The 27534-nt window shown below is 59.7% G+C and overlaps 4 protein-coding genes and 1 non-coding gene across 11 annotated transcripts; 4 read left to right on the top strand and 1 right to left on the bottom strand.

Annotated features, from left to right (window-relative positions):
• The first annotated feature begins 750 nt into the window (after window positions 1–750).
• CHTOP (chromatin target of PRMT1) lies at window positions 751–9777 on the top strand. Of its 4 annotated transcripts, none has more exons than XM_054182709.1 (6): window positions 751–932; window positions 2178–2259; window positions 3748–3901; window positions 6833–7016; window positions 7143–7280; window positions 7787–8642. In XM_054182709.1, exons 2-6 carry the CDS (start codon window positions 2195–2197, stop codon window positions 8005–8007), a joined length of 762 nt encoding a protein of 253 aa, XP_054038684.1. In that variant the 5' UTR covers window positions 751–932; window positions 2178–2194; the 3' UTR covers window positions 8008–8642. The 4 variants fall into 4 exon arrangements, with proteins under 4 accessions (XP_054038684.1, XP_054038683.1, XP_054038686.1 ...); XM_054182708.1 differs by having other exon boundaries at window positions 752–932; window positions 6830–7016; window positions 7787–8640; XM_054182711.1 differs by lacking the exon at window positions 7787–8642 and adding an exon at window positions 8665–9777 and having other exon boundaries at window positions 755–932.
• A 1026-nt stretch (window positions 9778–10803) lies between these two features.
• Window positions 10804–19624, top strand: LOC128901164 (mothers against decapentaplegic homolog 4-like). The gene is made up of 11 exons (XM_054183003.1): window positions 10804–10982; window positions 12747–12995; window positions 15315–15486; window positions 15759–15953; window positions 16005–16181; window positions 16272–16358; window positions 16453–16506; window positions 16612–16795; window positions 17834–18002; window positions 18801–18939; window positions 19035–19624. Exons 2-11 carry the CDS (start codon window positions 12759–12761, stop codon window positions 19244–19246), a joined length of 1626 nt encoding a protein of 541 aa, XP_054038978.1. The 5' UTR covers window positions 10804–10982; window positions 12747–12758; the 3' UTR covers window positions 19247–19624.
• A 415-nt stretch (window positions 19625–20039) lies between these two features.
• On the top strand, window positions 20040–21517 carry SNAPIN (SNAP associated protein). Its single transcript, XM_054182790.1, has 4 exons — window positions 20040–20195; window positions 20712–20758; window positions 20881–20999; window positions 21099–21517. The coding sequence occupies exons 1-4, from the start codon at window positions 20083–20085 to the stop codon at window positions 21201–21203; spliced, it is 384 nt and encodes a 127-aa protein (XP_054038765.1). The 5' UTR covers window positions 20040–20082; the 3' UTR covers window positions 21204–21517.
• Window positions 21518–22264: 747 nt separating this feature from the next.
• Window positions 22265–26994, bottom strand: ILF2 (interleukin enhancer binding factor 2). Of its 4 annotated transcripts, XM_054182788.1 has the most exons (15): window positions 26965–26994; window positions 26710–26749; window positions 26222–26266; window positions 25215–25319; window positions 24820–24897; window positions 24530–24632; window positions 24378–24443; window positions 24064–24180; window positions 23859–23937; window positions 23620–23707; window positions 23430–23491; window positions 23117–23231; window positions 22954–23044; window positions 22556–22725; window positions 22265–22448 (listed from the first exon to the last, which is right to left on the bottom strand). In XM_054182788.1, the coding sequence occupies exons 1-14, from the start codon at window positions 26967–26969 to the stop codon at window positions 22565–22567; spliced, it is 1155 nt and encodes a 384-aa protein (XP_054038763.1). In that variant the 5' UTR covers window positions 26970–26994; the 3' UTR covers window positions 22265–22448; window positions 22556–22564. The 4 variants fall into 4 exon arrangements, with proteins under 4 accessions (XP_054038763.1, XP_054038760.1, XP_054038761.1 ...); XM_054182785.1 differs by lacking the exon at window positions 26965–26994 and having other exon boundaries at window positions 26222–26264; window positions 26690–26749; XM_054182786.1 differs by lacking the exon at window positions 26965–26994 and having other exon boundaries at window positions 22265–22445; window positions 26222–26264; window positions 26690–26749.
• Window positions 26995–27300: 306 nt separating this feature from the next.
• On the top strand, window positions 27301–27372 carry TRNAM-CAU (transfer RNA methionine (anticodon CAU)). Its single transcript has one exon. It is a non-coding gene; the product is annotated as a tRNA-Met (tRNA).
• The last annotated feature ends 162 nt before the right edge of the window (window positions 27373–27534 follow it).

Here is a 27534-nt window from a genome sequence, read left to right as displayed (position 1 = left end):
CGCCCTGCCCCGGAGCCTGGCATCAACTCCGCGTCACCCCGGGGCACAGGACGGCCGGGGCGGGTGACCCCGGGGGCACCGGGGGTGTCGGGCTGCGGGACACAGGAGTGCAGCATGGGTGCAGGAGGGTCCGGAGGTGGGGGGGACCGGCCACAGGCCGGGACTCGCCGCCCCGTCCCGCCAGAGGCGTGGGCACGGCACCCCGTGGGGCCGGAGGAACCGGTTCTTATCTGCTGGCCCCAGCGGGCTGCCCGCCAGCAGCCCCCGCGCTGAGGCCCGGCGCAGGGCCGCCAGCGCCATCGTCTGCCGGGGCTGGGGTGCTCCGGGGGATCTGGGATCTCACCCCCTTCCCCCCCGCTCCGGCCCCACGCCGGGGCTGCCCCGGCAGAAAGTGGGGACACACCGGGGACAGCCAGGCCGCGGGGCCAGTCAGGGCGCCGGGGGGGACCGCGGACCCCGTGAGGCCTCCTCAGACCTTCGACACCTCCAACCAGGCCAGGCCCCGCGGGATCGGCCCCGGCGGGGGGCACCGGGCACCAGGCACCGACCCCGCTGGAACCCGGCCAGGCCGCGGCGGCCCCGCCGCCACCTCTCGCCTGAGGGAGCCCCAACCCCGCCCCCCACCCAACGCCTGGTCCCGCCCGCCCTGCCCCGGGGTACCAATAGCCGAGGGGGCGGCCCCTGCGTCGGCGCCGCTCCGCCCAATAGGAGGGGGGCGTGGTGACGTAAGGGGCTGTGCGCCTGCGCGTGGCCACCGCCATTTTGGTCGGCTCGGCGCGGTGGGCGGAGGGAGGGTGTCTGCGGGCGCTGCCGCCATTTTGTCGCGGCCATTTGAGCGCGGCGGGGAGCGGGCGGAGGGCGCCGGAGTCAGCCCTACACCCCGCGCCACCCGTCGGGCAGCCCCACCGGAGACCTGGCGACCGTCTGCTTCGGTGAGGAGCGGGTGGCTCTGCCCGTGGTGGGGGGATGCTGAGGGAGGGAGGCTCCGTGAGGGAGGCTGGGGGGTCCCCTCAGGGTCCCCTCAGGCGGCCGGAGGGGGCTGATCTTTGCCCTTTAAAGGGGGAAAAATGCGCGTTTTGCCCCTGGCCGGGTCTTCTCCCCCGCTTCTTGTAGGGCAGCTGCCGGAGGCGGCTGGATCGACGGCCTAGGCCAGGCCTCGGCTTCCTTCCTCGGTCGGCAGTGCCGGGGCGGGCTGATAGAAGTGGGGTTTCCTTTGCGGTCGTTGTTCAGGAAAAATGCTTTTTAACAACGTTTTCAGTTAAAAAAAAAAATGGGGTGCGGCTGCCTGTTGGCTCAATTTCTGGCTGACGGACTGTAAAATATTGTGAAGGAAGCATTTTGTTCAGGTGTTTTGAGGGCGAGCAGTTTTCGTCAGTCATCTAAGCATTAAATTTGATACTAGTTATATATTTTTAAAAGCGCTAAATCGATCTGCATAGTTAGGGGGTTTGAGGTTAGCGCATTTCAGTAGTATTCATCACTGCCAAAGCACTCGGGCTTGAGCTGTGCTGCAGAGATCAGGAACAGCTGAGTTTAAATCCCTTTGCTGCTTTCCTGAGGTATGTGGCAGGCTCTCATGTTAGAGAACCGCATTAGGACTGCGGGTGAGCTGCCTACCAGAGTGTTAGATGTGAAAAATCCCAAGTGACTGCAGTTTATGTCTGTGCAGGTGGTGGCAATCATAGTGGGAGGACAGAACCTTGATATTTTTGAAGTACTTCTTTACTCTACTTCTGTAGAGTAACATCGAAATTTTATTGCCAGGTGTATGGTATGTGTCTGTTTAAAACAAATCGGGGTTTCCATCTTGTTGATAGTAAAAGCTGAGGAAGTGTGGCAGTGTCCCTAGGTGCTGTACTGAACAAGATATTTGGGTGCCATCTTTTCTGATGGACTGTTTTTGCAGCATTGCTCCTGTCAGTGGTAAAATTTTCCCTTTCTAAGAAGATGACTTCTTAGTAAGGGTGAGTTAGTGTAACTTGCTGATTTATTAAACCTGCTGTATCATGGCAGTGGCCTAGAAGTCTTATTAAAAATGCGTTGATAAAATACTCATTAAATGCCCTGTTCTTGATTTTCTCCACCAAAGGAGCCGGAATGCAGATTTTTACAATGTTCAGTCAAGTCAGCGCAAGATCTCCCTGCTGTTTGTTAAATCTGGTTCTTGTGTTTTGCAGATTCTCTTGATCTGAAGATGGCTGCACAGTCAGCACCGAAGGTTGTGCTAAAGAGCACCACCAAGATGTCTCTGAACGAGCGGTGAGGAAGCCAACAGCAGCTTCAGCTCATAAGAAATTTTTTTACTTAATTATCACTGTCTGGTGTCCAAAACCCAACGTGGTTTCTGCCCTCTTTTAACCTCACTAAAACAAGCAGATGGCTATGTGCCTCTGTCTTAAACTGCAACAGATGTGGTACGCAAGGTTAAAAGGGCAAGTGTTGTGGAGAAATTTATCCATAGCAGTTAATATTAAACTATTCAACATGTAAATATGGTGGGATGTGTTATAACAAAAGAGAGAAACCTCACACCCTCCCTTTTTCTTCCACATGTTTTTACATTTATATAGTTGACACTGCAGCACGGTAGCATGTTACCTAAGCTGCAGCAGGCCTGCTGCTTTGTCCGAGGCGGACACACGTGCATGTGGTCTGGCCTGTAAGAGGCATGCAGCAGGCCATTGAACAAGCCCAAAGGCCCTTTAACAATGTTTTGGGCCTTGTAAGAGGCAAATGCTTTGCTTCATCTCCATCTCTCTCTTTTCCTGATTTCTTTATTTCTTCCGTTGAGTATTCTTCTGTTTTTTTCCATGCCATTGAGCTTTTGTGGTTCTGCAGTGACAACTAACAGTGATGCTGCAGTTATGTTTCACTTTCTTACTAATTGGTCTTGGATTAATGATGTTAGTCTCATTGAACCAGGGATAAAGGGAGCCATTTGCCTGCAGTTCCTGCTCTGGCAAGTGCTGCGGTGAGATGCAGCCTGAACAGGTGCTCAGAGCTCACCCCGGGGAAGATGAGTGAGGAGGTGCAGTGCAGGGGAGGCTTGCTGGCCTGTTCCATCTTGGTCAGTCCATATTCCTCATCTCTAAGTGTTTTCTTTTGCAGTCCCGTGTAGCTCCCAGCACACAGTAGATGGGTTGCCGCTAAGGAGGCGTACCATCACGCTGTATGTTCTGCTCCTACGTAGCTTTTAAAGACAGAAGAGTGTCTGTGCACCAAAGAAATTGCCGAGTGAACTGTTTTTGTAAGTGAGCGCACTTGGGTGGTGGCATTTCTTAACAGCACCGGTTCTGTGGTGCACCAGAGGCACAGCGGTCTGTTCTTGGGTCTTTTGGAGAGCTGCCCTGTTGGCATTGAGGTTTTTAAACAGTTTTCTCAGATTGTAGAGGGCTTATTTGGATTTTGCAGTCAGATCTCGGTTTGCTTTTCTGTTTCTGTGGTGTCCTCTCCCATCTGTCATGATCATCTCTGCTTATTGCTTGTTTTCATTCCTTCTGCCATTTCTAAAATCAGTAACCTAAAGCTTTATCACTTCTGAATTAATATACGACATCATTTCTGAGTTTCCAGTTTCTTGCACACTTGTGGAAAACAAGGAATACGTAATCACATATGACGTGACCTAAGTACCACTCTTTACATAAGGTTCATGGGATCTGGAGATCCAATCTTGAGAACCATGAAATGCCAATAAATGTATGTAATAAAGCTTTATTTAAACACCCATTTTATTCGACCTTGAAGCTTTACTAACATGCTGAAGAACAAACAGCCGATGCCAGTGAATATTCGGGCTACCATGCAGCAGCAGCAGCAGCTAGCCAGTGCCAGAAACAGAAGACTGGCCCAGCAGATGGAGAATAGACCTTCTGTCCAGGCTGCTTTGAAGCTTAAACAGGTGAGAGAAAGTGGCATTTTCTGGGGCAGCCCGTTGATGCCTGTCACCGGCTTTTCAGGATACGGTGGTTTTTGAAAAATGCTCCTGAAAGTTAAAAATGAGGGACTTGCGGAAAATTCCACCATTTACTTCAGATAAGTAATGGCTTTGTAACTTACCTGGTTAATATTATTGAGTTGGGGAGGGGTTTGTGCTGGCTGTTCATATCTCCTCTCTATTTTTTCAGAGAAATGTTCTCATTCTGGGTTTCTGGATCTGCTGAGTGCTTCATCTCGCAATCTAGCTGCAGTTACACTTGTTTCCAGTACTGGCTGCCCAGTTGGGGCTGGTTGCTCCCTTCCCCAACTCCAGCCTCCCTTGGTGCCCTCCCTTGATAGCAGCTGGCTGTGAGGAACAGATGAACAAACTGATTTTTTTTTTTTTTTTTTTTTTTTTTTGCTTGGTTGCAAATGCTAGATTGTGGGCCTGGATTTAAGGCATGGCGTTGCATTCTTTCATTCTTTTTATATAAAGAGTCTTTATCATTCCACATTTCAGTGCTGAGTATTAGAGATTACGGTGTGTTCCTCAAATTGCCTTCTGTTGGTAGCACAGAAGACCCGAGCAGACACGCTAGATTTTGATTTCTCTGCTGTGAGCGAGTGTGTTTATAACTCTGGACTTACGGAAGGGGCAGAGGGCAAAATCTCGCTGCAAGAGAAACCTAAATAACATACAGGAGAGCGATGTTTGTCTAGGGCCTGCTGGCTGTCAGACTGTAGGGCTTTTTGCAAGTTTTAAAGCGTATGTTTAAATGGGAAGGCTGGTAAGATGGGCTTAAAATGTGTGTGTAAGGCACGAATTGAAACCTCTGGGGTGGCGAGTTCAAACAGCGGCACTGCATGATTCGACTACAGAAGTAGTTAAATGTAATTCTCTACGTTCTCTCACACATGAGGAGAAAACCCTGGAAATTTCTTAGCTAAGCTGCTTCACCAAATAGCTGGAATACTTAAACCTGCCACACATGCTGACGCTCAGGGCTCGCTTGCTGAGAAAGAGGAATGCAGCTGCTTTTCAAGATCTCTTGAGGCTTCTGTTGAAAAAACAGACTGTGGTGCCAGTAGGCCTTACAGAGCTTGTAAACAAAAGCCCTGGGAATGGTACTCTGAATTATTTTCTGTTTTGGTTTTTTTTTTTTTTAAAGAATAGTTTGAAAAGTTTAAGAATTTCACAAGTGGTAAGTGAAACTGGATTGAAAGCATGAAGTTTCTGCTTGATGAATTGAGGTGCTGCAGAGGAACAGGGAAGAACTAGGTTTTTAGCTTAGCTCTTAAAACCCATTTGATTTTTATGTTTTTATGGGCAAAGGTGTACTTTTTTGGTCTCCTGGAATTGAATGTGGCAAGGGAGGGCCACAGAAGGGCATTGTAGGGGCATTTGGAAACGTGGCTATGTTGGGTTGCTCTTCAAAGATTGGAAGTTGGGGTGGTGATTGGATTTTCCCAAATGCTGTTCTTGGTATCACCAGGAGCTTTTTCTGGTCCCTCTGGCTGCGCCGTGCCCAGAAGTGCTGGGGGAGCGGGTAAGCCCTGTGACGCATCCCCTGTGCTTCCGAAAGGACTTCTCTAAACTCCTGCCGAGCACTGCCTGGGCTAGGTTCCTGGCTTTGTGTTTTGTACCTTCTGCATCTGAGTGCACAAGTGTTTATGTAAACCTGCTGTGGTTTTTTTTTTTTTTAATGTAAAAACATTTATGCTGACGGTGGTTTTAGACCTGCGTTTGCTCAGTAGCTGGAGCAGACTGAGGTGCTGCTGCTCTGAGGTAGAGCAGATGGGTGAGTGCTTTTAGGCTGTTTCAGTGCAAAGTCCAGCAGCTTCTGTTAAACTCTAGTGGTAAGTGACATAAATGAGTAATTGGATAGGGAACATACATGTGCTCTCTCATTCCTTTCTGCCAGCGAGGCTGGGCAAAAGAGAGAGGATAACAATTTAGGCTGCTACGGTTGTTGGAAAAATTAATGACTGTCTAAATTAGGCAATAAAACTTAAAATCTTACTACAGTGACGGAAGAGACTGATTTTAGAGGAAGTGATTCAGCTGCCTCAGGTTAATAGACAAGCAATAATTTCAAGCAGCTCTTGGAACCTGTAGTAAAATACAACCTTTATGGCTGCTTCGTCGCTTTAGCCTCTTAGTGCTGAGAGCTCTTGTTCTGGAGGTAAGCGTGACAGTTCCCACTGTTGCTTCTTGGCTCCTCGTAGGGTTCAGTGGTGCTACAGAAGCTCCACCTGCTCTGTGGAGACCAAACTGGTACCAGTGGGTGTTAACAATTTCTTCCGTGAGTTTCTTCACTATAGTTTTTGTTGCCTAGATGGAAAAGTCCATGCTTTTCCTAGCCGTTGCCTTAGCCTGCGTGGAGGGCTAGCCAGGATGGGGCAGTGGGCCACCGGGAGCGGTACCGATGGCGTGTGGCTGCACAGATGTCACTTGTGGAGGTGGGTTAGGCTTGTGCCACTGCAAGGGTCATTGCTTTCTGTCTCAGGGATTTGCTTGGACTGTCACCTTCCAGCAGAAAGGATTAGTGCTGCCTTGTGGATTAAGTGGCTGCTCTGATTTGGACTGAGCAGCACTGCTAAAAAAGGAGAAAAAAATATTTCCTTCCAAATCGGCAAACTTTCTCATCCCTGTACGAACACTTGCTTCCAGGAAAGGTCTTTGTTCTCTGTTTGACCTTCACAAACTATCCCTCCCAGAGCAGATTTGATTGTCTTCCTTTGAAGCTTGATTAAATATTGCAGAGAGCTGGTGACCCTCTAGTTTGTTTTTAAAAAAAAAACCAAACCCAAACCAACACACCACTCCTATTGATAGGCGATTGCTGTTTGCGTTGCAAGTGCACGATTGCTGCATGACTTTTCTTCTTTCTTAAAATATCTTCTGTTCCAGAAGAGCTTAAAGCAACGCCTGGGTAAGAGTAACATCCAGGCACGACTGGGCCGGCCAGCGGGCCCCCTTGCTCGCGGAGCCATGGGAGGAAGAGGACTGGCCATGGGGCAGAGGGGCTTGCCACGAGGAGCCATGCGTGGTGGCCGGGGAGCAAGAGCTCTGCTGAGAGGAGGAGTCCCGCTCCGAGGTCAGTGGCTGAACTGGAGTTGCTTCTAGATCAATAACGCCGTCTCTTTGACAGCAGGACTCCGATTCTGTTGCTTGATCCTGAAAACTTATAGTTTCTTTCTGTTTTGAACTCCCTTTCTTGCAGGTCAGAGCCTGCTTCGTGGAGGACGAGGGATATCCCCCAGGATGGGGCTGAGGAGAGGGGGCATCAGGGGCCGTGGTGGCCCTGGAAGAGGTGGACTGGGCAGAGGCGCCATGGGCCGCGGGGGACTTGGTGGCAGAGGTCAGTGCAGGCAGACTTCAGGAGCGACACATTGCTGCTGAATACGTAGAAATAAGCTTTAATTCTTTTTCCTGTTTAAGGCTGGCTTGTGGGATTGTGTGTGGCCCCAAAACCCCTCGATTCTTTAATCGCTGTACAGCGTACTGCTCAATTAAGGCTTTTGTTCCCGAAATATTTGGCTGCAACAAGAACTCTGATGCTGTCAGTGTTGCTAGAGGGGATTTAGGGACTCTCAGCGAAGTTGTCCCCTCCTGGCTGGTGTCACTTGCAATAGTGGTCAAGGCACCAAGTTAATCTTCAGCGTATTGAGGAAGACTGTGCTGTCTCCTCGCACTTAGAAAGAAAATGACGCAGAGCCCGTGTAAACCAAGAGACTCTTAAAATAATTAGTGAGGGGAAAGATTTAACAGAACAGAAAGCCTAAATCCCTGCAAAATAAACTTAAATGCAACATCTGAAAGTGAATCAGCTCTGGGGTAAATGAACTCTCTTCTTTTCAACAACAGATGAGAGAAGCGGTAAAGCAGGAGTGCCAGAGGAAGTGCAGGAGCCGGCTGCTGGCGGAGGGGTTGTTGATGTTCCAGCCAGATGTTGGGTTAGAACACCAGCCAGATGCCTGCTCCAGCTATTTGGGGATTGGCCCGGGGTTTGTGGGAGTCAGAGCAGACTCTTTCCGGGACGCTGCCTGTCTCCAACGGCGTCAGCCTGTGCCTTTAGCTCATTCTGACAGACACCCCGGTCTGATCCATGGGGGCTCTTGGGTATCCTCCTTCTGGCGCATGAGAACCTCCCAGCATAGGGAAAAATCTGCTTGTAATGTAAAAGCCAAAAGCTTCAGCCTGTCCAGAGGTGCACAGGATCATAGAATCATGGAATGGTTTGGGTTGTGAGGGACCTTAAAGATCAACCCCTCCCACCCCCTGCCCTGGGCAGGGACACCTCCCACCAGCCCAGGTTGCTCCAAGCCTCGTCCAGCCTGGCCTTGAACCTCTCCAGGGATGGGATCTGTCTCAGGAGAGGCACAGGGAACATGTCGGTGGGCCTGGGACGCGAGCAGGGGAGATGGGAGACGGAGCTGAGATCAAATGCCCGTCTGGGCTTCTGGACGGAAGGAGCAGCGGCTTGGAGAGCTGCTCTGGCGTGGCACACCAAAAAGAGTGTGGCCAGCAGGTGGAGGGAGGTCATCCTCTGCCCTGCCAAGGCCACAGCTGGAGCACTGGGGCCAGTTCTGGGCTCCCCGGTTCCAGAAAGACAAGGAGAGAGTCTGCTGGAGGCTACGGAGGTGCTCAGGGGCCTGGAGCATCTCTGTGCTGGGGAAAGGCTGAGGGATGCGGCCTCGGGGTCCGGCGGAGCGTGCGTAACCCCCATCTTGTCTCCCCGCAAGGTCGCGGCATGGCGGGCCGGGGACGAGGGGGCTTTGGAGGCCGCGGCAGAGGTCGAGGCCGAGGAAGAGGATCGGCACGTCCCGCCTTGACCAAGGAGCAGCTGGACAACCAGTTGGATGCCTACATGTCCAAAACGAAGGGACACCTGGACGCGGAGCTGGACGCTTACATGGCCCAGACAGACCCGGAGACCAACGACTGAAGGTGGCGCCCAGAGACTCTTGGCCGCGGTCAGTGCGCGGTGGCGGTGCCCAGCAGCTAAAACACGGAAACCCTGATCCACGCTTGGAAGGACCCGCAGGAACCGGGAGTGAACCCCGTTCTGCCGAGAGAGATCAGCCTTTATTGTGTTCCTTTACCGTTTTGATACCGTTGTATGAAACCCCTTTTATTTTTGTTTTGTTTTTTGGATTGTTGGGTTTTTTTTATATGTCTTTGTTGCTTTCCCGAAAATACTCCAGACAAACGTTGACAGAGCTGGTGCGGTGAATCCGTGCTGGCATCGCGGTTTTGTGCCTCGTAATCCTATTTTTGGCATTGACTCTGTCCCCAGGCGTCACCCACGGGCCAAATTCACGCCCGGGGTTCAATTTAACCCACCTGAATCCAAAAGTCAGCCCCTCCCAGCAGGGCGGAAAATCCAGCCGGGTTTAGGTGGTGTTAAATCTCCTTGTTTTGCCCCAAAACTCGTTTTGCAGAGCACTTCCCAGGTTGAAAACTTTCTCCGTTGGTTTGGTTTTTAGCTTAAAAATTGGAATTTCTTTGCTGTCGCGTTTTCGGGGGGGGGGGGGGGGGGGGTGGCACCAGCGCTTTCCATATCTGCTGGAAAATGGGTTTATTGACCGGAATGGGCAGCAGGAAAGACGAAATTACAGTATGGTAAAAAAAAAAAAAAAACAGGGTCCAAAAATCACCTCATTCCCCGTCGGTGTAGCCCAAAATGGCGTGGGACCGGCCACCGGCACTTGCCCCCGGCTCGGGGATGGGGCCCTGTTTCCCCCCCCCCCCCCCCCATTTTCCTCCTGTTTTGAAGTTCCGCCGCTCTGTGAAACTTTCAGTGGAATCTCGTCTTTCTGGTTTGGTGTAACAAAGGAGAAGTAATGACAAAAGCAGTGTGGGCTCTGGATGGTTTGTTTTTTATTTATTTTTTGTTGGAAATAGACACTGGGTGGGATTTTTTTTTCCGGGAAATGGGGTGCGGTTTTTTTCCTTGGGAGTTTTTTTTTCCCCCTCAGAAAATGTGCTGGGTTGTTTTTTTTTTCCCTGGGGGAAGTGTTTGGTTTGTTTCTTTTTACCCAGGAAATGGGTTGGTTTGGGGTATTTTCACCCATGAATTTTCTTTTCTTTTTTTTTTTTTTTTTTTTCCCCTTGGTTAAATGTTTGGTTGTTTTTTCCCTGGGAAATGGGTGAGGGGATTTTTTTTTTTTTTTTTCCCCTGGGAAATGTTTGGGGTTTTTTATTTTTATTGTTATTTTCCCCTTGGAAATGGGGGGGTGGGTTTTTTCCCCAGGAACTCGGGGGGGGGGGGGGGGGGTGTGTTTTTTTCTGGGAAAAAGGGTGGAGGGTTTTTTTTTTCCCTGGGAAATGTTTTTGAGGTTTTCTTTCCACGGGAAATGAGGGGGATGTTTTCCCTGGGAAATGTTTGGGTTTTTTTTTACCCTGGGAAATATTGGGGGGGGGGAATGGGCTTTTTATTCCGGGACAGTGGGTGGGGTTTTTTCCGGGAAATGGGGATTTTCAGGTCGTACTCCGGGTAAATTCTCCGCGGGCCGCCCCCTGGCGCCGCCTCCCGCCCGTGCCCTGCGGCGGCCCGGGGGTCCCGGCCTGAGGCCCTCCCCCCCGCATCGGGCCTCTCGCGGGGTCCCGGAGCGGGGCCGGTTCCGGCGCTCGCCCCGCCCGCCCTCCCGCGAGCGCGGTCGCTATTGGCTGGCGCGGCGAGGGCCGCCTGCGGGGCCCCCCGTGATTGGCTGCGGCGCGACAGCGCCTCACGCGCTCCGGCTGCTGCTTGTGGTGGTGCGGCCGAGGAGCGGCGGCGGGCAGGGACGGGCAGGAGCGGGCAGGGACGGGCAGGAGAGGGCAGGGATCGGCAGGAGCGGGCAGGAGAGGGCAGGGATCGGCAGGAGCGGGCAGGGACGGGCAGACCTGCGGACAGGGATCGGCAGGAGCGGGCAGGGCTGCGGACCTGCGGGCAGGGCTGCAGGGCTGGGCAGGGGTGCAGGCAGGGGGTGCAGGCAGGGCCGGGGGTGCAGGGGGTGCAGGCAGCCGGAGGAGATGCAGCGGGAGCCGGGCCCCGAGTGAGGGGAGCCGGGCGGCGGAGGTGAGTACCGGTCCGTCCCCCCCCCCCCCCGCCATCGCCCCCCGGGTGTCCCCACTCCTGTCCCCCCCTCTCCACCCCCCCCCCGCCTGCCCGCTCCAGCCCCCGCCGGTCCTTCTGTTCCTGCCCTTGGGACTGTCCGGGAGTTGGTGGCCCCGGAGCCAAGACCAGTCCGGGGAGCGTGTCCCTGTGGGAGCTGCGGGAGCTGGCGCATCCCCCCCGTCCCGCGCTGCTCGTCACCCCCCCGGGTTCGGGGACAAGGCTGGCTCTGGCGCCGGGACTCGGGCCACGGGCTGAGGCGGGTATTTGTAGGGCAGGAGCTATGGGGGGAGGAGGGGGGACCCCCACGCCAGCCCCCCCGAGGAGCCCTGACGGGTTGGTGAAAGGCCCCCCCCGGGGGGACACAAGGCTGGCACAGAAATGTCACTTCCCAGCTGGAGCAGGGCAATGAGGCACCTCCTTGTCCCCCCCAGTCCGTTATCCCCCCAGTCCGTTATCCCCCCGGGATCCCTGCACGTTCCTTCCAGGGCGATCCCAGGCGGCCCCAGCTCACAGAGTCCCCACCACCCTTTTTCACCTCCTTTGGTCCCAAAATGGAGCCCTGAAGCCAAGCATGGGGGGCAGGCAGGGCCGCGGCGGGACGGGTGCCCGAGGCTGCGCTGGAACCCACGGGGTGGTCGGGGTTGTGCCCCAAACATGGAGGCTCCGCGGGGTCCCTCCAGCATCCTCCGAGGTGTCCCCATGGCCGACGGCATCCGCCTCCTCTCAAGGAGCCCGGCCAGCGGCATCGCTCCAGCGAGAGGGTGGCCATGGCCTTGCGCCCGCGCCGGGGCGGGGGGAACACAGGCAGGACAAGCCACCCTCCCATCCCACGGCAACGTGGGGGCGCGGGCACCGAGGGGGTGTTGTGTCTGCCGCCCACCCCGGGCTTTTCCCAGGGCCTGGAGCGAGGCGTCGGGTGGGGGGATGCTCGCGGGGCCCCCACACGCGTGTGCGCGGCCCTTGGCGTGTGCGCGGGCGGGCGGGCGAGGGAGAAGCCGGGGGTTACGGAGCGGCGCCGGGCTGGGGCTGTGTTTAGTCTGGCCCCTGCGCCAGGCAGGGGACCGGGAGCGCCGAGCGCGGCCCAACGCCCGGCCTCGCACGCGGGCACCCCGCACCCTCACACGCTTGCACGTACCCTTGCACACACAGAGGCACACTTGCACACTGCACGCACATGGGCACCCTTGCACACACATGCAGGCACCTGCGCACGCTTGCATGCACATAGGCACGCTTGCAGACACGCGGGCACCCTTGCACGCACACACAGGTACCCTTGCACGCTTGTATGCATGCAGGCACCTTGCACAAGTGCAGGCACCCTTGCGCACGTGCACGCACGTGGGCAGCGCTGCACACACGCAGGCACACTGACACGCTGCACGCACACGGGCACCCTCGCGCACACACGGGCACCCTCGCGCACTGCGCACACGCAGGCCTGCTGCCCTCCCGGCCATCGGGAGGCACCCAGGCTGCCCCCCCCATCCCAGGTGACACAGGGCTTTGTCCCACGTCCTCCTCACCTGCCATGTGCCTTTTGGGGGGCTGCCATGTCACGCATGGGTTGTGTCTCCTCTTGCCGGCACCAACCACCCGGTGGGCACTGTCCCCCCCGTACGGTGACTCCCGGCTCGGTGACACCCATGTGGGTGAGGGCAGGGGGGGGACACACAACGCATCCCCTGCTGCGGGGTGACAGCAGGGCCGTGCTGTGCCTTGCAGGGCAGTGGCGCCATGTCCCTCGGCATGCCTGGCAGCAGCGACACCGGCCCGAGCATTGTGCGCAGCCTGCTGTGCCACCGGCAGCGTGGGGACAGCGAGGCCTTCGCCCGCCGGGCCATCGAGAGCCTGCTCAGGAAGCTGAAGGAGAAGAAGGACGAGCTCGACGCGCTCGTCGCCGCTGTCACCACCAACGGCGCCCACCCCAGCAAGTGCGTCACCATCCCGCGCACCTTAGACGGGCGCCTCCAGGTAACGCCCCCGTGCTGGCACCCCGAGGGGGGGACATTGGGGTCTTAGGGTGCCCCATGACCCCCAAGACCCCAAAACCTTCCCCGAGGTGGGGACACCTGGGTGTTGGGGTGCTCCCTAACCCCTTGAAACCCCAAAACCGTCCCCAAGCTGGGTGTTGGGGTGACCCATGAACCCTGAGACCTCACGACCCTCTGAGCTGGGGACAACCGGGTGCTGGGGTGCCCCATGACCCCCAAGGCCCCCCCAGACCTCTCTGAGCTGGGGACACCTGGGTATTGGGGTGCCCCAAGACCCCCCCCAGCCCTCCCTGAGCTGGAAACATCTGGATGTTGGGGTGCTCCATGACCCCCCGACCCTCCCCGAGCTGGGGATCTGGGTGTTGGGGTGCCCCATGGCCCCTGAGACCCCAAAACCCTCCCCGAGCTGGGGGGACCCAGGTGCCCCATGACACCCCGAGCTTGGGGGACCTGGGTGTCGGGATGCCCCGAGACACGCCCCCAGTCCAGGGGGACCCCGGCATCCTGGTGTCCCGACATCCCCCAGCCCTCCCCGATCCGGGGGGGGCCAGGCGTGCGGGGGGGGGACGACATTCCCCCCCCCCCCCCGGGTGGAGCCCGCGGCTGCGGGCCGGGAGCCACGGTGACTTCAGTGTCTGGGCTTGTGCCCACCCCCCCCGCGGCTGCCCCGGGGACGGGGGGGGACAGGGACGGGGACACGGCGGTGTGCCCCAGGAGATGCATCCGGGGATGGGGGCCAGGGCCAGGGAGATGGATCCAGGCAGGGGCAGCCACAGGCAGCGTTGCCCCCAGCCCCGCCATCGCTGGCATCCCCCGGCGACTGCGCCCCCCCCGCGTCCCGGGATGAGTCACCGTCTGGCAGCCTGCGGGCCCGGGGGAGCGGGGGGGGGTTGTTATGTCTGGAGCCGGGGAGACGCGGGGGGGGGGGCCCGGCCCGGCGCCAGCCCTCCCCCTGCCCGGGAGCGTCCGGCATCCGCGGGGTCCGGCCCTGGGGGGCTCCTGGGGGGCGGGGGGGGGCCTGGACCCCTCCCGGGGATGCCGGGGGGCTCTGGAGGCCGCCGGGGAGATGCTGGGGGGGGTGTCCGGATCCCCCGGGGGGGATGCTGGGGGGCTCTGGACCACTCAGGGATGCTGGAGGAGGGTCCGTACCCCCCCCGGGGGGATGCTCGGGGTTAGGGACTCCTCTATGGGGGTGCAGGGGGGGTCCGGAACCCCCCCCGGAGGGTGCGCTCCAGGCTGCAGACTCCCCTTACGAGGGTGCTGGGGGGGTCTGGGGGCCCCCGCGGGGGTGGTGGGGGGCTCTGGACCCCCCGGGGGTGATGGAGTAGGGTCCAGACCCCCCCAACAGGGTGCCAGGGGGTCCGGAGGCCCCCGAGGGGATGCTGCGGGTTGCAGACCCCCCCCTACTAGGGTGCTGGGGGGTCCGGACCCCCTTGAGGGGATGCTTGGGGCGGGGGGGTCTGGAGGGCCCTCGGGGGGTGCTGGGGGTTACAGACCCCGGTATGAGGGTGCTGGGGGGGGGTACAGACTGCTCTGGGGATGCTGGGGGGGGGGGGTGGGGGGGTGGGTCTGGACCCCCCAGGGGGGATGCTGGGGGTTATGGACTTCCTCTACGGGGGTGCTGGGGGGGGTCCGAGGGCCCCCGGAGGGTTGCTGGGGAGTTCCAGACACCCCCACAGAGGTAATGGGGGGGGTCCGGACCCCGCTGAGGAGATGTTGGGAGGGTCTGGAGGGCCCCGGGGGGATGCTGGGGCTTATGGATCCCCCCCGTACCGTGGGATGCTGGGGGTTACAGACCCCCCATCCCCCGCGAGGGTGCTGGAGGCATCTGGACACCCCCGCGGGAGTGCTGGGGGGGTATGGAGAGCCCTGGGGGGATGCTGGGGGTTACGGACCCCCCCTACAAGGGTGCTGGGGGGCTCTGAACCCCCCCTGAGGGATGCTGGGTGGGTCTGGAGGGCCCCAGGTGGATGCTGGGGGTTACAGACCCCCCGCTACGGGGGTGCTGGAGGGGGCCCAGATTCCCCGGGGAGATGCTGGGGGGCCCTTGACCCCCTGGGGATGCTGGAGGAGGGTCCAGACCCCCCCAGGGGGATGCTCGGGGTTAGGGACTCCCCTATGGGGGTGCTGGGGGGGGTCCGGACCCCCCCCCCCCCCCCCCCGGAGGGTTGCTTTGGGGCAACACTGGGGGGGTGGTCCAGCATCCCGGCTGGGTGCAGTCAGCCTGGGAGCCGGGGGGACGGGACACACCGTCCCTGCAGCTCGTGTGCCCCCATGCCGTGCCCCCCCCCCCCTGCAGGTGGCCGGCAGGAAGGGGTTCCCCCACGTCCTCTACGCCCGGCTGTGGCGCTGGCCCGACCTGCACAAGGCCGAGCTGAGGCCCCTGCGCTTCTGCCGCTTCGCCTTCGGCCTCAAGCGCGACAGCGTCTGTGTCAACCCCTACCACTACGAGCGCCTGCCGGCCCCCCCCCGTCGGTGAGCCAGCCCCACCGACACCCCCGGGGGGGGGGGATCACCCCGCTCCTGACTCCACCGGCACCCATAAACCCCCCCCCACACACACACCCATTGCACCCCAAATCTCCCCGCAGGTCTCAGCATCCACAGCCCAGGTGAGACGCCAGCGGGGGGGACGGCGGGGGGCACCCCGGCAGCCGGCGTTGTCCCCCCCGCCCCCGACGGTGGCTGTCTGCACCCCCCCCATGGTCTCCGGTGTCTGTGTCCCCCCGTCGTCTCCCCCCAGTGCCCCCCCCGCGCCCGCTGAAGGAGGAGGTCGTCCATGACTGTGCGCAGATGGAGGTGCCACCACCCAGCCGGCAGCAGGGGGACGAGGTGGTGTCACCTCCACCCCCCCCCACGCCCTACCGCCAGCCACTGCCCCCCCCGCAGCTCCCCGCGTCCCCCCACCTCTGCCCCACGCTGCCCATGTCACCCCCAGGTGAGACACCCACCCCCCCCCCCCCCCCGCCATTAAACCCCCATCCCCAAGGACGGGTTTGGGGGTGTCACCCTGAGCCCCCGCACTGTGTCCCCCCTCCCACAGCAGCCCCTGGCAGCTCCCTACTCTCGCTGCCCCATGGCGAGGGGCTGCTGCGCGTCGCCTGCCCAACGCCCCCCCCGGCGCAGCCCCCCCCGCAGAAGGGGTACCCCGAGCCGCCCTGCCACGGTGAGTACCGGGGACGTTCCCCGCCTCGGGGTGGGGGGGACACACAGCCACCCCCCACCCCAAACCCGCTCACCCTCTCTCCTGCCCCAGCGTCGCCGGACAGCTGGACCAGTACAGCCATCTACGCACCCAGCCTGGGGGGGCCGCAGCCCCCGCTCCACCCCCTCAACCGCTACTGTAGGTTTTTGGGGGTATCGGGGAGGGGGGTGGAACTGGGGAGGGAGGGAGCGTCCCAGATGCTGCGCTCACCCCATCTCTGCCCCCTCCCCAGGGCCCCCCCACCATAACTCCGGGCCCTACCAGCAACCGGTGTCCACCCACCCCGGTAAGCTCCCCTCACCCTAATTAGCACCCCCACCCTAATGAGCACCCTCTGCCCAAGCCATGGGTGCCCTGACCCCCCCTTCTTGTGTGTGTGTGTCCCCCCCAGGGCCAGAGTTTTGGTGCTCCATCGCCTATTTCGAGATGGACGTGCAGGTGGGGGAGACGTTCAAGGTGGCGTCCGGCTGCCCCCTGGTCGTCGTGGACGGTTACGTGGACCCCTCGGGGGGGGCCCGCTTCTGCCTGGGGCAGCTCTCCAACCTGCACCGCACCCACGCCAGCGAGCGGGCCCGGTGGGGCGGGGGGCGAGGAGGGGGGGGCGGGGAACGCGCGGCCGGGATGGGGACGGGGGTTGCAGGTGTGAAAGGGGGGTGATGTGGGGGTGAGGGATGGGGCAGAAGGGGGAGATGGGGGGGAAAACAGGGGTGGATGGGGTGCAGGGGTGATGTAGGGGGCAGAAGGGGGATATAGGGGACAGCTGGGGGGTGGATGGGGCAGGTGGGAGGATATAGGGAGCAACCGGGGAATGGTGGGGCAGAATGGGAGTATAGGGGGAAAATGGGGGATGGATGGGGCAGAAGAAGAATACAGGAGGGCAACTGGGGGATATATGGGGCAGGTGGGGGGATTTAGGGGGCAGGTGGGGGGATTTAAGGGGCAGCTGGGGGGTGTATGGGGTAGAACATTGATACAGGGGAGCAAATGGGGGATGGGTGGGGCAAAATGGGGATATAGGGGGTTAAATGGGGGGTGATGGGGCAGAACAGGGATATAGGGGCAACTGCAGAATATATGGGGCAAAATAGGGATATAGGGGGCAGAACAGGGATGTATGGGGCAGAAGGGGAATACAGGGGGGCAACTGGGGGATATACGGGGTAGGTGGGGGGATATGGGGGCAAATGAGGGGATATGAGGGGCAAATGGGTGGACGGGGCAGAACGGGGATATAGGGGGGCAACTGGGGCGTGACGGGGCAGATGGGGGGATATAGAGGGCAAATGGGGGATGTATGGGGCAGGTGAGGGGATATGGGGGGCAAATGAGGGGTGTATGGGGCAGAATGGGGATATAGGGGGGCAACAGGGGGGTGATGGGGCAGGTGGGGGTTTATAGGGGGCCAAATGGGGGATGCGTGGGGCAGAAGGGGAATGACAGAGTGTAAGGGGGATACAGGGGGGCAACAGGGGGTATGCGGGCCAGGTGGGGGGATACAACAGGTAAACGGGGGGTGGTGGGGCAGATCTGGGATGCGGGGGGGCTACGGGAGGATGCGGGGGGCTATGGGGGGTGCTCGGGGGGTGCCGGTGCTGAGGGTCCCTGCGGGCCAGGCTGCACATCGGGAAGGGCGTGCAGCTGGAGTGCCGTGGCGAGGGCGACGTCTGGCTGCGGTGCCGGAGCCACCACGCCGTCTTCCTGCAGAGCTACTACCTGGACCGGGAGGCGGGCAGGGCCCCCGGTGACGCCGTCCACAAGATCTACCCCGGCGCGTACATCAAGGTGGGGCATTCCCGGGGGGGGAAAGGGGTTACCAGGCACGGGGGGGACCCCTGTGCCCATCTTAAAAGGGGTCCTGGGCAGTGGGTCACCCGTTCCGGGGGCAATGGAGGGACCCCAGGGATGGAGGGACCCCCCATGCCCATGTTAGGGGGGGTCCTCAGCAATGGGTCCCCCATACCGAGGGACAATGGAGAGCCTGGGGATGGAGGGAGCCGCCTGTCCATGTTGAAGGGGGTCCTGGGTAAAGGGTCTCCAATACCGAGGGACAGTGGAGGGACTGGAGGTGGAGGAACACCCATGCCAATGTTAAAGGGGGTCCCGGGTAATGGGTCACCCATTCTGGGGGCGATGGGGGGACCCCAGGCATGGAGGAATCCCCATGTCCCTGTTAAAGGAGGTCTGGGGTAACGATTCACCCATTCTGGGGGGGATGGAGGGACCCCAGGCATGGAGGGAGCCCCGTGCCCATGTTAAAGGGGATCCCAAGTAAAGGGTCCCCGGTGCTGTGGGACAATGGAGGTACTGTGGATGGAGGGATGCCTGTGTTGGTGTTAAAGCGGGTCCCAGGCAATGAGTCGCCCACGCTGGGGGTGATGGAGGGACCCCAGGGATGGAGGAACCCTCATGCCTGTGTTAAAGGGGGTCCCGGGTAAAGGGTCCCCAATGCCGAGAGACAATGGAGGGACCCCGGGGATGGAGGGCCCCCGTGCGCATGCTGAAGGGGGTGCATCCCCCCCAGGGCATCCCCCTCCCATCCCACCCTGCTGAGGAGTGTGTGTGTCCCCCCATGGCCCCCAGGTATTTGACTTGCGCCAGTGCCACCGCCAGATGCAGCAGCAAGCGGCCACGGCTCAGGCTGCCGCTGCCGCTCAGGCGGCCGCCGTGGCTGGCACCATCCCTGGCCCCGGCTCGGTGGGAGGCATCGCGCCCGCCGTGGGTGAGTGACCGCCCCGGGGAGAGGGGGACATGGGGATGACCCCCCCCAAAGCATGGGGGATCCCCCCACCCACGGCCGCGTCCCCCCCCGCACAGGGCTGTCGGCGGCAGCGGGGATCGGGGTGGACGACCTGCGGCGGTTGTGCATCCTGCGGCTGAGCTTCGTCAAGGGCTGGGGGCCCGACTACCCCCGGCAGAGCATCACGCACACACCATGCTGGATCGAGGTGCACCTCCATCGCGCCCTGCAGCTGCTGGACGAGGTCCTGCATGCCATGCCGGCCGCCGAGCCCAGCCCCCTGCCCTGACCCTTCACAATAGTTTAATTTTTGTAAGAAAAGGAAAAAAAAAAAAAAAAAAAACTGCCAAACGCAGCCTGGGCTGCATCCCCAGCAGGGCAAGGGGGGGGATTCTGCCCCTCTGCTCTGCTCTGTGAGACCCCCCTGCAGTGCTGCCACCAGCTCCGGGGCCTCGGCACAGGAGAGACACGGAGCTGTGGGAGCGGGGCCAGAGGAGGCCCCGGAGATGCTGGGAGGGCTGGAGCCCCTCTGCTGTGGGGACAGGCTGAGAGAGCTGGGGGAGTTCAGCCTGGAGAAGAGAAGGCTCCGCGGAGACCTTGGAGCCCCTTCCAGTCCCTCAAGGGGCTCCAGGAAAGCTGGGGAGGGACTCTGGAGCGGGGAGGGGAGCCATGGGACGAGGGGGAAGGGTTTGCCACTGGAAGAGGGGAGATTGAGATGAGATGTGAGGAAGGAATTGTTTGCTGTGAGGGGGGTGAGCCCCTGGCGCAGGTTGCCCAGAGAAGCTGTGGCTGCCCCATCCCTGGAGGGGTTCAAGGCCAGGTTGGACGGGGCTTGGAGCCACCTGGGCTGGTGGGAGGTGTCCCTGCCCAGGGCAGGGGGTGGCACGGGGTGATCTTTAAGGTCCCTTCCAACCCGAACCATTCCATGAGTCTATGAAGACCCAGCAGAACGTACTCACACAGCCAGGGCGGGCTTTAAGCACTATCGGGCGCTGGGAAGGGCCGGAGCTGCCGTGCCTCCCCCGGGACTACATTTCCCAGCAGTCCCCGCGTCGCGAGACTGGAAGTAGTAGGTGCGCCTCGCCGCCGCCGCCATTTCCCGGCGGCCCCCGCGGCGGTGCCAAGATGGCGGCGGGGAGCGGCGGAGGGCCGGCGGCGCGGGAGCTCTTCGCCGAGGGGTTGCTGCAGTTCTTGCGGCCGGCCGTGCGGCAGCTCGACGGGCACGTCCACGCTGTCAGGTCCGGGAGGAGGGTGGGGGGACCGGTGCGCCTGAGGGGAGCGGGGCTGAGAGGGCCTGAGGAGCGGGTACCGAGGTGGGAGCGGGCCTGGGGGGGCTGAGGAGCGGTGGGAGAGGGGCTGAGGAGCGGGCGCCGAGGTGGGAGTGGGGGACTGAGGGGACAGTATCGAGGTGAGCATGTAAGGCCGGGGCGGGGGGCAATTTGAGTGGTGAAGGGCTTTAGGAGCACCGTGGGGGGCTTGGGGGTGCCTGGGAGGGGGGTGGAGGAGTCCGTAGCTGGGCTGGAGGGGACTTTTTTGAGGGGTGGGAGGGGGCATGTGGCTGGTTTGGGGAGAGTTGGGGGTGGCTGAAGGGGGTGCAGGTAACCGGGTGGGTGGGATGTGCATTTGGACTGGGAGGGAGTTGGGGGGGGGGGGGGCAACTGGGGGTGCAGTCTCTGTGTCGGAGGGGGAGCAGGGGTGGGTTTGGGGTCAGGGTGGAGGGTTTTGTCCTGGCCACCGAGCCATCCCCTCCGCAGGGAGAGCCAGGTGGAGCTGCGGGAGCACATCGACAGCCTGGCCACAGGTGAGACTTGGGGGGGGTCATCGCTGCGGCCCGGCTGTGGGTCACAGCGGGGTTTTGCCTCACATCCCCTAGGGGGTCTGTGGTGGCCTGGGCCCCCCTCCCAGCCTCTGCCCTCTCCCCAGAGCTTTGCCGCATCAACGAGGACCAGAAAGTGGCGCTGGACCTTGACCCCTATGTGAAGAAGCTGCTGAACGCCCGGCGCAGGGTGGTGCTGGTCAACAACATCCTGCAGAACGCCCAGGTCAGTGCGGGGACCCCGGGGGGGTTGCTGTGTTTTGGGGGATCCCAGAGCCCTCCCCCTCCCCCCCCCCATCCTGATATCTGCCGCTCCCTGGCACAGGAACGGCTGCGGAGGCTGAACCACAGCGTGGCCAAGGAGACGGTGCGGAGGAAGGCCATGCTGGAGGCGGCAGGTGGCTACCCCCAGGGCCTGCCTGGCAAGTGAGACCCCCGCAGCGGGATCCGCCTCGCACCACGGCTGTGCCGACAGCTCTGTGAGCTGGGCCGGAGCAGGAGCGGCCCCGGATGGTGAGGGGGTGCGAGCCTGAAGGACGGGGAACGGAATGGGCCGCTGGCAAGGGGAGCTGCTGTCCCTGTTTGTAGCAGCGTCCACAGTGCGGGAGGGGGCGAGAGGCCCCGCAGAGTGAGGCCGCAGCTCTTCGGCTGCAGCTGAAGGAACCAGGGGGACCCTGAGTTGTATTTCCAGGTTTGTAAGCGCTGTAATAAAAGCGATCACGTTGTTTATGGGCTGGTGAGGCAGCACGAGTCTGTAGCGTGAGTCTGTAGCGCTCCCACGTCAGGGCTGCTGCGGTGGGGAGAGCGGAGCCCAGCAGATGCTGCCAGCAGAGAGCACGGGTCGGGGTTCAGCATCACAACGGCAGAGCTCAGAGGGTGTGAGCAGCGGCGCAGGGGCCAGTTGGAGGCCTGTAGCTAACGGGGCTTGTTACTGGGCCCAGTCGTGTTCGATGTATTCACTGCTGAGCTGGGTGAGGGCACAGAGCGTACCCTCGGCAGGTTTGCTGGCGACACAAAGCTGAAGGAGAAGGTGACGCAGCAGAAGGCTGTGCTGCCACCCAGTGAGACCTGGGCAGGCTGGAGAGGTGGATGGAAAGGGACCTGATGGAGTTCAGCAAGGGCAAGTGCGGGGCCCTGCACCTGGGGAGGAACAAGCCCCTGTTCCTGTACGGGTCAGGGGCTGACCTGGTGGAGAGCAGCTCTGCAGAGAGGGACCTGGGAGTCCTGGTGGGCAACAGGTTGCCCATGAGCCAGCGATGTGCCATTGTGGCCAGGAAGGCCAATGGTCTCCCGGGGCACATTAAAAGAGCATGGGGCCAGCAGGTCGAGGGACCCCATTCTCCTCCTCTACCCTGCCTTGGCGAGGCCACAGCTGGAGCACTGTGTCCAGTTCTGGGCTCCCCAGTTCAAGAAAGACCCCCTCCCGCTGTTAAGACCTTTTTCTGGCCCCCATCGATAACACGCATTTTCTACCTGAAGAAACTGGACACGTTCGAAAGGGGGGAACACTTTAATGTGTAACTTATAAAAACACATACGGGGGCCAGGTTGACTTATAAAAACACATACGGGGGCCGGGTCGTGTCCGTGGGCTGCATGTGCCGAGGACAGGCTCAGTCCTCTCCTGGGTTCCTCACGTCCTTTGGCCGGCAGCGCCCGGTGGCGGGGGGTCCTGCTGCGGAGGGAGAGACAAACTGCTGGGGGGCGGGCACAGGCTGCCCCAGCCTTTCCCTCCCCTGCCCAGAGCTGCCTCCCTCAGGCAGCCGGAGCGTTGGGCTTCACCTGGGCCAGTCACTCCTGCGTCTCCATGCTTTCCTCCTCCTCCCCTGCCGCAGGTTCTTCCTGATTCTCTTCTTCCTCTTCTCCTTCTTTCTTCTCTGGAGGCTTCTCGTAAGCCTTCTCGGAAGGCGTCACTATCACTCCGTCCCAGGTGGACATTTCGGAAGCCAGGTCTGCAAACAACAGGGACTTGGGGTGACCTTGCGCAGCGCGGACAAGCCCTGTCCCCAGGACACAACACCCCACCTCGCCAGCATTGCCTCCCCCCTGCTCTGGGGTCTAACGAGTTGCTTCTCAGAGCCCTTAACCTTCTCCAGCGACGCAGAAAACCAGCCCCGTTCCCCACCAAGCTGCTGGCAGCCTGCGTGGAGGAAGACCCCTGCGATGCAGGCCCCACTTACAGCTGGCGTCGCCCTCTTGGCCGAGGATTTTCCTGTAGCCTCCGTGAGAGAGGATGCGGACAAGCGTCTGGGCGGTGTAACACACCATGTCCTGCGGGGTGGGGGAGAGTCAGAGCACGGACGGGTTCCGCTCCCTTCTCCTGCGGTAGAGGAGGCAGCTCACCTGCTGTTCCAGTGTCATAACCGTGTGGACTCTGAAGTTCCCGCTCTCGCAGGGATCGGTGATCCCAACAGATCCAGGGAGGAAGAGCCCCGCCGCCAGGATCTGAAGGCAGCGCCTACAGGACAAGATGTTTTGGGTTAAAACTAAACCATTCCAGTACAGAAACACAGCCACAAAGTCTGCAATTAGCACATCTGCATGAGGATTCTGCTTTGGTTCCAGTTCAGGCCCCGAGATGCCGCTGCTTTTATTTGGTCTGTTCAGCACTGAGATGGTAACGGAATTTATAGGAGCGAAGCAAATGGCAACAGACCTGTAGGCGATGTTGAGAGCCAGGGGCTGCCTGGTGGGGTTGTTCATCACAGCGTAGTGTCCCTGAAGAGGTGAAAAAAGAAAGCGGGAGTTCGGATGAGAGGGGAATGCCAGAGCCCAGGGACGTGCAGGCAGCTACAAGTCATCTACGGCATGTCTGGCACAAGCAGTGTTCCCCCTCACGCGCTCACCAGCAGGTCCAGAATCCAGGGTGTGAGCGGCTCAAAGCCAGGGAACCGAATCCTCAGGTCTTTCAGCAGCCGGATCAAGACCTTCACCCTGGAGAAGACGGCAGGAGGAGAGTTCGTAACGCCTCACGCGCACCTCCCTGCTGCGGGAGCAGTTCTCCTTGCTTTCTCCCCTTCTCCGTAAAGGGGATTATTTCCGCCAGCCCTCAGAGCCCGCAGTTCCCGTTTGAGGCCGAACTCACGTGGACTGCGAAGCGTTCTCCTCGAACCAGCGAGCGTGGCGGATGGCAGCCAGGGCGCTCTGCAGCACTTTGATGTCCACTGAAAGAAGCAGCAGAAATGCCTGGTTTTTTTCAACCAAAAGGTGAGCAGGTGTGGGGGCGGCAGCTGGTGCCCCCCACCCCACTGAAGGGTTCCCGTGTGGGGCAGAGCGAGCTGAGCTCTTACGGTGCAGTTCGGGGTCCAGCTTGCGGAGGTTGGGCGGCACCGTGGTGATGAGGATCTTCACCGTTGCGTCAGCCGAGCTGATCTCAAAGCCGGTCTCGTTGGTCAGCATGGTTAGGACTGGGGAGAAAGAACAAGAATTCCTCACGGAGGCGCTGGAAGACCTTCCCGGCACCCAGGAAGGCAGGAAAGACCATGGATCTCGGCTGCGGCACCGGGCTGGGCACTGTCCCCTTCAGAGAAACCCCAAAGCTCAAGGGGAGACTGCCTCGTATCGGCCTGTCTCCAAGCCCGTAGGACACGGGAGAGCATCCCACCTTCACTGGGGTCCTGCGCTCTCAGGCTTTCCACGACTTTGTTCCCCAAGGCTGCCACAGCTTCCACTAGAGAGAAGCAGCAGAAGAGAAGGTGGTTAAAGCGAGGCCGAGCGCCGCGGGGCAGCCAGCAGCCGCACGCAGCCCCTACTCACGGGTGGGTAAGATTTTCAGGATCACAACCAGATCGGCCACGTTGTGCCCCGTCGTCATGGTGCCCTTCTTGTAGGAACCCACCTGGCGCACCTCCTCGATTTGCTGTTGGAAAGAGCAAAGCAAAAAGTGGTGAATTTAATGCGCGTGTAATTTCCAGAAGTCAGCATGAATCTTCAACCCGCTTTGGGCTGGGTTTGGTAGCTCCAACACCCGCATCCCTCACGCTGACACATCTCCCCATGTAGCTATCTATTTATTTTTTTTCTAAGCTCAAAACTTTTGGACTCACCACTTCAAACGTTCCTGGTGCTACAATTAAATTGTCGATGACATTGTTTATTTTGGTCACCAGAGAAAGAATGGAAGCCTGAAAAAGGGGAAATGGAGAGGGGTGGCGTTACCAGTCAGTTGTCCAATATGACCTGAAATAATTCGATCTTGCACAGCGTAACGCAGACAGCCCTGATGCAAGATATGTAATAAATAGATAAAACAAATGTATTTAAAAATCACTGTCCAAGAAATTCCACCCATATTTCTACCGCAATGCTTATTTCGGAGAGAAGTCATTACTTTTTAGGGTAACCTCCTGACCACGCTCTCTGAAGGGCAGTCTGTCTGTGCATTCTCTAACACTGCAGGAACACCCAGCTAAAGAATTTAAAGCCATTTTCAGCACAAAACCTGTTCAGCAGCAGTCGGAGCGAGATCCTGGTTTCTCTTCAGCAAGGCTTCACTGAAGGCAGTCTCATCAGCAGCAGGTTTTACACGGGGGAAAGCCATTTCACACTAAAACAGGATCAGAGATCAGACTACAACGCTCGAGAAAAAGACTTTGGTTCAACCCACTCATCAGCAAAACTTACTCCCTTTTTTTTTTTTTTTTTTTAAATTCTGCAGCGCTTGTTTCCTTTGTGATTTCCCCATCGTCCTTTTCAGTTCTTGCTTTTATAATTTCGTTTTCACATTACCCTAAGGGAGGGAGGGCAGCTGCCTGTCCAGCCTGTACACTCACTGTGCTCTGACGGCAGAGGAGCTGCAGCGTGCCCCTGCAACTATGGGGTGTGAGACAGGGCAGATCTCATTAAGAGTGGCTCTATCAAGAGGGGGTTTTATTAACAATATTACAGTCTCTTAAGAATAACACCCTTTGTTTGCAGATAGCCGGAGCTTTTCAGTTGCTATGGTGGGCCTGGAAGGGCGAGTGGAATTGTTAGCCTTGGAAGTCTGTAAAGGGCTGATGCTCGGCAGGAGGAGGAAATTATTTTCTCATATAAGCGGCGGGAAATGCGTGTTGCTGTTGGGAGAACTTCTGCCAGGTGAGCGACAGCTATCGGAGTAACCCTGGAGGTTTGTGTTAGAGAGAGCTGACAGAACCGAGGGTCTGGGTGAGTGGGGTGCCTTAAAAAGCAGGAAAACCTCAATCAAGGCATTTATTTGTTGTGATTATTACTCAACTGCATCCTAGTCATCCTGTGTACAAGCACTCCACACAACAGAGAGAGTAAGATGATCTATTTCAGGTTAGCTACTGAACCAACGGCATTTTCAGTGAGCTCCTTTACTCCGGCTACGCTAAAAGAAGTCAAACCATCACAGTGAGCAAACGTGGTTTTTAAGATGCATCTTTAAACACAGAAAAGTCCTGCAGCTGTTGCCTGCAAACAGCTCCGTAGAAGAGGGTTACTCACGACATAGAAATCAAAGGGGATGTGCGGCACAAAGGGCCGGAACCTAAAGTGGGGGAAAGAAAAAAAAAAAAAACAACTTTATTCTCTGTAGGGCCGTCCACCAGCTCACCGCTGTGTCACCGAACACCACCCCTCTGTCACCGTTCCGTGGAGACGCGAGAAAGGCCCTACAGAAATTGGAAAGGTTTCTTCATAAACCCACCCCCCCCTAACGATACCTAACCCCCGCCCCCGTGCCATCGGCAGTGGCCGGACACCGAGGGCTTCCCCGCAGCGCTAAGAGACGCGGCCCGGAGAGGCCGGCACCCCCCGCCCCCGGCCCTACGCCTCGCCGTTATCCTGCGCTACGCTGCCAGCTACAGCCCCGGTCCCTGCGCCCCGGCAGCTCGCCCCGGGGGCGGCCGCAGCCCACCCCCTAGGCCTGACAGGCTAAAGAGCCACCCTCGCTAAAGCAGAAGCCAGACTCGCCCACTGCCAGGGCCTCCCCTGGAACCAAAGCGTCCGCCACGGCCTCTGCCTCGATCGCCCCTGCGGGAGAGAGAAGGGAAACGGCGTTAGGGCAGTGGGAACGCGTCCCGGGGAGGGGGGGTCCCCGCGCAGGGCCCGGGCCCTCCTTCAGGGGGGACCGTCCCTCCTTCGGGGGAGACTGGGCCTCCCTCAGGGTGCCCCCCGGGCCCTTCCCGCGGGCTCCGGCCTCAGCCCCCGTCCCCTGCCCGCCGGACAGACGCCCCCGGCCCGCTCACCTCATGGTTCCGCCGCTCCCAACAATGAACCTCCGCCGCTCCCAACAATGAACCGCCGCCGCTGTAGAGACCCCTCCGCGCCGGGCTCCGCAACCCCGCAACAACCCGCCCTCCTATTGGTTCCCGCCCGCCGGCAGAGTCTGCCTCGCTGCAAGTCCATTGGCTCGGCCGCCCATCAATCCAAGGCGGAGGCGGGCATAAAAGGCGACTAGTCACGGCGCGGGCGGCCGCTGGGGGGCGGACGACGGTCATGAATGGGAGCGGGCGACGAGCGCAGTGCGCATGCGCACATGCTAAGTGGCTACGTATAGCGCCGATACAACCCTCAATTTAGGGAGCAGAGTGGCGCAGCGGAAGCGTGCTGGGCCCATAACCCAGAGGTCGATGGATCGAAACCATCCTCTGCTAGTTTGTTTTTCCCGCCAGGCTCTTTTTCTTCGTTAGCCTCTTAATTATTTTAAATTTTGCCGCCGCCTCTGGCGCTCCCTAATGCTCCTCTGCGGCGAGACTGACCTTCTTCTAGCATGGCGGGGGCGCGGTGTGCCGGGAGCGTCCCACGGACGGTGGGTG

This window comes from Rissa tridactyla, chromosome 23, assembly GCF_028500815.1.
Source record: "Rissa tridactyla isolate bRisTri1 chromosome 23, bRisTri1.patW.cur.20221130, whole genome shotgun sequence".
NCBI classification, from domain to species: Eukaryota; Metazoa; Chordata; class Aves; order Charadriiformes; family Laridae; genus Rissa; species Rissa tridactyla.
The sequence above is the reverse complement of the archived record's forward strand: the minus strand, read 5'-3'. Positions and strand labels throughout refer to the sequence as shown.